The sequence below is a fragment of the Aulostomus chinensis genome, chromosome 17 (assembly GCF_037954235.1).
Source record: "Aulostomus chinensis isolate RoL2024-O1b breed Wild chromosome 17, RoL_Achi_v1.0, whole genome shotgun sequence".
NCBI classification, from domain to species: domain Eukaryota; kingdom Metazoa; phylum Chordata; class Actinopteri; order Syngnathiformes; family Aulostomidae; genus Aulostomus; species Aulostomus chinensis.
The window spans coordinates 25,387,669-25,395,777 of NC_141336.1; the positions used below are offsets into that span (position 1 = coordinate 25,387,669).

The 8,109-nt window shown below is 43.6% G+C and overlaps 1 protein-coding gene across 1 annotated transcript; it reads left to right on the forward strand.

Annotated features, from left to right (window-relative positions):
* Positions 1-1,337: 1,337 nt before the first annotated feature.
* Positions 1,338-4,664, forward strand: LOC147246918 (homeodomain-interacting protein kinase 4-like). The gene is made up of 9 exons (XM_086182491.1): positions 1,338-1,469; positions 1,663-1,847; positions 1,939-2,130; positions 2,222-2,409; positions 2,531-2,651; positions 2,744-2,860; positions 2,968-3,051; positions 3,134-3,306; positions 3,417-4,664. The coding sequence occupies exons 1-9, from the start codon at positions 1,355-1,357 to the stop codon at positions 3,712-3,714; spliced, it is 1,473 nt and encodes a 490-aa protein (XP_086038617.1). The 5' UTR covers positions 1,338-1,354; the 3' UTR covers positions 3,715-4,664.
* Positions 4,665-8,109: the final 3,445 nt, after the last annotated feature.

Below are 8,109 nucleotides of genomic sequence, written 5' to 3' on the forward strand. Positions count from 1 at the left end.
AATTCCTCGATCAACTCAAAACTCTTCAGCTCTTTCAAGATGACATTGCAACACAACACATTCCAAACCGACAGCTGAAGCTCACTGGGCTGGACGGAAGTGCTCAGCAGACGGGACTTTAACACGAGAGTTTTGCAGGGAAGGACGATGGAAAACATTTCAGTGGTGTCATGATGCCAGCAGAACGCTGAACTATGGGTTGAACTCGGTTCTGGAATGTGCTCTGTGATGCCTCAACCAGTCATCGACGCCATCACGCGGCTCCGTGTCAGACCCCGTGACGGAGGTGACAAACAAGACGACGGCGTGCTGGTGTGATTCCTCATGGACAGCGAGTTTGGCAACTCCTGGATTGTTCTGTTGAGAGGACTACAGGCACTCGTGCCAGCAGCTGCTGCGCGTCAGCTCCATTCATTGGGAACATGATGTCATAATTTATTGAGACAAACATACATCATGTCAATAATTGAAACACTTGACAACATGGTTCCTCTTTAACTGTTCGGAGATGATTGTTAGCAGTGGCATCAGATGCATGGGGGACTGGGGTCCAGACTTTATTTGAAGGTGCAAAGAGAGGTGTGAACAGCACCTGGCAGCGATTCCACCTCGTTTATTTCAAGCATCGCATCACAAAATTTTAACCCGTTGACGTGAGAATTTATCTCATCAGCCAGAGTCACGCTTGATATGATCACCACTGTCACAACAGCCACAGCAAAGACAGATATGTATGCAGATCTCTTTGAAGGGAAGAACAGATTTTATTTCATGACAATTTATTGTTCAGGCACCATACATTCAAGTCAGGGACCATCTTTCCACTTTTGGTATGGAACCATTTTGAAACTGAGGCTCCAGGAGTGAGATTTGCCCCACCTGGGTTCATTCCTTTTGAAGGAGGCCAGAGAGAAGCCCTCACTAAAGGATGGAGATGGTCTGCTACACCAGGTCCACACCGTCCTGAGGCCACTCCCACATAGCTCAAAGCAGGCTGCACGCTGGTCACAGCACATGTATTGCACTCTCTTCATTTCTCTGCTGAATTATTTCAGTTTCTAATGTGACAACAAACGACACATGAAAATCTCTACAGAATGTTCCTGTGATGGGGCGGTGCTTTGAAACAAGGGATGGAATGAATGCTTGGTTTCTGTCTACCAAGGCAAAGACCCTCTGTTTGCATGTGAGTGTGCGTTCCTCTATCATCCTCTGTGACATCACTGATTCATTGATGATGACTGACACTGATGATGAAGGTCTGTGATCAGCATGACAGAATGAATGTCAGAGTGACGATCTAAGAGGAGAATTAAAGGCTGTCCAGCATCAACAACACAGCAACAAAGCCAAGATGCACATACTCGCATCCAGAATCTGGACCGTGGCGCGTCCAAACATCTTGCAACATACCAGAGTTGCAGTAAACAACAGATACAGGTGGCCTGACTCAGACAGAGAGACTGACAGTAAGTGAACCGTGTCATTGTCATCATAGGACATGATGGGTGGTTGACCAGACTGGGTGATATCACAACCCATCAAAGGTGTGCTCTCACAGATTTGATGGGTCATGGCCCCGCCCCTCATTTCAAATGGGAGACCAAATGTTTGGACACTGTGACATTGCTCCTCAAGCTTATGTTTTGCTTGTCTTCACAGCGTCGATGCCATCACTCACAAGTCTTCATGAAGAAGACTTTGTTGACAGCCCTACCAGAAGGTACTTTCTTCAGGGCCTCATGGGTGAAGGAAGCTATGGTCAAGTTTTTAAAGGTGTAACAGTGACACCAGCGCAGAAGGTGGCGGTAAAGCTGTTCAAACATGACTCGACGATTGCAAGAGAGGTAGGCAATCCAAGCCTTTTTGATGATGATTAGACAAATAGTTTGTTCCTCCCTGCGTCTCTCAACGTCTTTTTTTTAATCCTTACTCCAGATAACCATGGCAAAGGCAGTGAGTGTCCTCGACCTGGACAAGAAAAACATGGTCAAGCACATTGAGCTGTTTGAAGATAAAGGGAACACTTATATGTCTTATGAGAGGCTGGATAGGAACCTGTTTGAATTTTTAAAAGAGAGAAACTCCCAGCCACTAAACCTCAGGGAGATACGACCGATAGCACAGCAGGTAAAAAAACGTCTAGATTATTCTATTGACCCGTACTGGTTTTATACTGACCTTCACCTTGGTCTCATACATTTCCTCCTCTTTCCTGCAGCTACTGACAGCATTAGAGGCAATCAAGTCAATTGGAATAATTCATTCCGACTTAAAAAGTGATAATGTCATGTTGGTGGATCATAAAAAGATACCCTTCAAGGTCAAGCTGATCGACTTTGGCTTGTCCTTCTTCAAGAGCGAGGCAGAAAGCAAACTTGGTCAGACCATTCAGGCCAAGGGACTACGGTAGGATCACTCTACAAGGCCCCCCTTGTCACATGCTCCTCACAATCTATTAGAAGTTGTTACAATTTTCCGGTCACGTGCTGACTTTGCCCTCAATAACTCACTTGTTTTTTTCCAACAGGGCACCTGAAATTCTTCTGGGACTCCCTGTCTCTGAGGCCATAGATATGTGGTCTCTAGGCTGCCTGCTGGTGAAATTGTACATCGGCTATGGCCTGTTTCCCCGGGACGAGTACCAGATGGTAAGTAGCAAGCGTGGCCTCATGATTTACCACTCACAAGTCATTGAGAGAGGTAAAGTAGGACATTGGCTGATATGACTTTCTCTCTCCAGGTTAGGTCCATTGTGGACATCTTCGGCCAAATACCAGCCCACCTACTCAACGCCGGGAAATACACACACAAGTACTTTAAACGCTGCGAGCACTTACAACCAAAATGGAGGTTGAAGGTATTTGAGCTTGTTCTGTCCTTCCAGATGTGTTCAGTTTGGCAGCAACTATTTGAAATGATTCAAACCTTTAGCAAAAATATCTAACATGCGTTTTGTTGCTGTAGACCTTGAAGGAGTACAGTTCTGAGAGTGTACCAAAGACTTCAAAGCGGAAAGTATTAATCCATTGCCTGGACGAGCTGATGACAGTAAGTAGTCCAATTGCATTCATACCAGTTTCCTCTTCTGCTGATAGAAGGATGCTGATAAACACAATCTTTGCAAACTCAGTTCCCCTCAGAGACGGAGAACCAAGTGGAGTTGGAGGATCGAGCTGCCTTCATCAACCTCCTGAGGGCTCTTCTTGAACTGGACCCAGACCGGAGGATCACACCGGAGGAGGCTCTTAATCATCCATTTATAAAAATGGCCCATCTCAAGACCCACGAGGACGGGGACCAGTAGTAAGTACCTGAGTTTCTGGTACCAGTAGAGTTGGACAGACACCTGAGGAGATGAATTTCATGACTGACTGACTGAGTCATTGATTGTCATGTTTTTTGTTTTTTTCCAGTCTGAGGGACAGTCTGGAGAAAATGCGGATGAGCCTGGGGGATGTCCCCACTGATCCCTCGCCTGCTGATCCCACTCCTGCTGATCCCATGCCTGCTGATCCCACACCTCCTGATCCCACGCCCGCTGAGCCCAAGAAGGGACCGTTGCAAAGAGTCTTCTCTTTCTTTGGCAAATTATGCATATATGCTGCTCGGTGGACATACAACATGTGGTGTAGGCAACAGGGCTTCTTTTATTGGTGGAGAGGACGTTTCCCCACTTATCCAAGAGGCTTGTTCCGTTTTAGAGGAAGGTGAGGAAATCCAGGTATTTAAGCACTTGGAGGATCACCTGGGGGCTTGGCCAGAGTGTAATGAGCACCCACATCACCCTTTGAGTCATCTGAATCACAAAGGGCCAGGTGTGTGGCGTTAATGACTTAGCCAAGTCAGGAATTGTTGTGTCAAACAAGACAGTCACTCGAGCCCTGTGCAGAAATGGACTACGAGGATGCAGGCCAAGAAAAACTCCAGTTCTACAGAAGAGAAACCTTCAAGCTAATCTGAAGTATCCTGAGGACAATCGAGAGAAAGATGATGCAGAGTGGAGGTGTGGAGGTCTTTGGCCACAGAGACATTGCTTATGTTTGGAGAAAGAAGGGAGAGGCGTCTAACCCAAAGAGAACTGTCCCCACAGTTACACATGGTGGTGGGAGTATCATGCTGTGGGGATGCCTCAGAGAGTCTGGAACTGGGAATATTTTCAAGATTGAAGGAATCCTGAAGAAAGAGAAATATGTGAAGATTTTGAAAGAAAACCTCAAGCAGTCAGCAGCAAAACTGGGTCTGGGTCTTCGCTTTGGCTTCCAACATGACAACAACCCCAAAAACATATGTTGCTCCTGATAAAGAGCAACCTCCAGAAAACCAAAGTAAACATGACTGGCTGGCCTGCACAAAGCCCTGACGTCAATCCCATCAAAAATCTGAGGGGTGCACTGAAGACCAAGGTCCATGCTAGAAGACCATTGAATCTGGAGGAGCAAGAAAAATTTGCCTCAGAAGAATGGGCTGGGATTCCTCAGGAGACGTGCCAGAGACTTGTTACGGCTATTCAGCAAAAAGGATACACAACTGACAATTAGCATCAAGGGGGGCTAACAATTTGACCCTGATAGTTTTGGGTTGTTTTTTTTTAAATAATTTTGTTTCTACGTGCAAAGTAAAATAATGTAAGGATCCAAAATAAAACTGGGATGTTTGAAAAAGCTGTGTTTAATAATTCATTGATCTGTTTGACAATACTTTGAAAAAAATAAAAATTTTATATGGCGAGTAATTTTGACCTCGACTGTGTTGACTGTTGCACTGCAGTCCCTCACCTCACGTATGTTGTTGTGTAACTTATGTAACCAACTGTATCGCTCCCTGCTCTCTTAATCGCTCTCCAAGCGGATAAATGGAGTTTTCTGAATCTGAATGACTCGTCTTGTGTGTTGGTGTTTTGTCCACGTGATGGACCACATATTGTTTGAGGGTGTTGGTGGGTCTGAACCGAATGTTCGGGTTGGAGGAAAATCCTCCTCATTTTGTCAGACAGGCCTGCCACATATGGGACAACGGTGTTGCTCCTCCTGCCACTCTGGTCCTCACTGGAAGATGCTTGTGGTTCCTCCCTGGTTCTTTTCCCTGATACACCAAAATAAGTCCAGTTGCCAATGAGGAATTCTTGCAGCGCTACATTTAAGTGAATTTGACTGCTGAATCATTTGTTTTTATTCACGTTATTCACAGGAACTCTCTCCCCAGTAAGGACAATTTATTTCTGCCATTTCTTTCCATCATCAACCATGGCTGATGCTACTGCCGTTGCTGGCTTGAACCTGTTGTGGAAGTCCCAGATACGGTGGAAAACCAAACGCCGCCATGTCTGGATCCGTGGTATAATCTCGAGGAGCACACAGCAGGGTGAATTTCACCGCTTTCTCCAGGAACTGCGCCTGGAATGACGGCCATTTCCAGCGGTTCTTCGGGCTGACGAGGGCCCAGTTCGATGACCTGTTGGCGAGGTTTGGTGCCAGAATATCACAGATGGACACCAACTACAAGTCAGTGACGTCATTGCCGCCAGGAGAATCTCAACGCCGATCGGCTCTCTCAACACAACGTCAAGCGAATTTGTCACTTGAGTTGAATATTTTAAACCTGTGCATAGAATGACAGCAGTGAGCATTCACGCAAATTCACGTCTATTGGCCTCTCTGCAGAGACTTTACATGGAAGCTCAATGTGCGAAAAATTTGCTTCGCCCTTGGTGTGAACACATCTTTAGACTGCCATGAGCTGGAGGACTCAGAACCTTCACCAACAAACTGTACTGGTGCTTGAATACTCGGGGTTGTTGAAAATGACGGCTCAGAAGGAGGGGGCTTTCTATTTACAGTACCTTTGATGTTCTGTACTCCTTAATTTTGCTGCTCTTTTATTAAGTGGCAATACACAACACACAACAATCTCCAAAGAATGCTCACGTGATGGAGAAGTGTTTTGAAATTTTAAAAAAAGAAAAAAAAGCACAATCTCTGCTGGTAGCACCAGAGAGGCCCAGTAACCAACACTGGGAGTTCTGTGTCGCTGTGGGAACGCTGGGTTCGTGCCAGTCTGGTGGTCAGGCTGAAAGAGTCATGAAACGAGATTTGTTGTTCATCTTCATCGACATTAATCCAGACATTGTTTCCTGGGTTGCTGAGCTCAGGACCCAGAGACCGATTAGTTGGTTGGTAATCTTTATTTTGAGCTTAAAAACAGATAATATCAGTAAAGGTGATACAAAAAAGAGGAAGAGAACATAAAGAAGAGAAAAAGAAACAGGACAGTAACTTAGTAACTTAACAAAACAACAACAATTAGGACGGCTCAAAAAGGAGGAGGAAGAAGTTATATATGCCCAAAGCCTTACCAATATACCACATTTATATAATACTAGATTGTTTGTTTGCGTACTAATATACAATAATCAGAATAATCAATAATCTACTATAATCAATACTATGTTCATATGATAACTCAGACAGGACTGTTTTACAGCACCCATGCTACCCCTCTTCCCTCTGACTGGCCATGGTTTCATGTCCTGCACAGGCGGTTCCAGAGCTTCACTCCCTCCTCAGTTATGCAATGTTTTTTGATTGTGGTCCGGCAATTTTGTACCCTAAAGTTGAATGGCTCTCTCAAATCATAACCTCCTTCTCTATCGTGAAACCTTATCTGTCGTCGTCGAGCAATGAATCGTTTCTGGCTTTGTACTTGAATTGTGCTGTCATTAACTCTATGGAGTCGAGCAGTTTGATTATCTTTGACTTGATGAATAACGGATTGGTGTGTTCAATAGAACTGACTTTACTCATAATATTTTTAAGTTAATATAAGTTTAAACTTAAAAAAATAAGATTACTTTGCATGAATAAAAGAAACATAGAAACAGGAATGTGGTCAGAAGTGGCTAGGCTATATAAAATATCAATACTCTGTAGGGAAGCATGAGCATCTGCAGTGGATACAACACGGTCCAGCCAAGACGTTGTATTCCAAGCTTCACTGATAAATGTACAGCTTGTGTCAGGTTAAAGCACTTTACTTGAAATTACCACATTAGCATCATTCGCAAACCTTACCATGTGTTTAGCGACTTGTCATCTGCCAAATTTGCATTATAATCACCAACAATATTGATGCAGGTCGAGCTATTATCTTCAATAAGAGATTGTAAGAAAGCAAGCTTACGCACATATCCATCAACATGATCATAAGATTGATATGGAGTATAGACGTTAAGAATAATAAAATTCTTTCCATTAAAACTGAACTCTAGGCCAACAGCCCAGTCCACATTTAGACATAAAACATTGACTATGGAGTCATACTTTAAATTCCACAGAATCGCTACTCCTCCAGCGATCCGACCTCGAACAGTACTGGTACTGAGGTCTGTTTCATGCTACATATTGCATGAACAAAATGGTCTGTCACTTTGTGTTTGTTTGGATGAAGCAAAATGATCGGCAAAACAATTTAGCTGAAGTGATTTCCCTGGAAAGAATCATCTTGGTGTCAAGACTTTTGCACACATTCACAAATTTAATGGAAATTAGTTTAGTTATGGGTCAGACATTTATTTTGAAAAACATTGAAGCAGAAATGAGTTTCCATCAGTAAACATTCATGTCGTCCAGGTTTAATTTGACAGTGAAAAAAACAAAAATTATTGCCAAGACTCTTCGTCAGTGGACATTAAAAACATCAACAGACTTTTTCTGACATTGTGATCAAAGTTTTATTTATAAGGCAAAATATCATGACATAAGTGAGTTGCACCTGCTGGCTTCCAGTTGCTGTCATGAAGTAGTTTTAGCATGCAGTTAAGATGCTAACATGGTATGAACACAAACAAGTACCTTGTGGCTCACGATCGTGTAGAAATGTTAGCATGTTGCTAGCATATTAACAGCAGCTAGCTTGCTGAACGCTATGGTGAATGAATGAATGTCAGCATTTTAACAAACCTTTGACCTTTGACTTTGATCACAAAAATCTCTCAAGTTTCAGTGACATCACTGATTCCATGAGCAGCTTCATTGATGATGAGTGACACTGATGACGAACTTCTATGAACAGAATCAATCAATCATCAGAGTGACGAACTAAGAGGAGAAT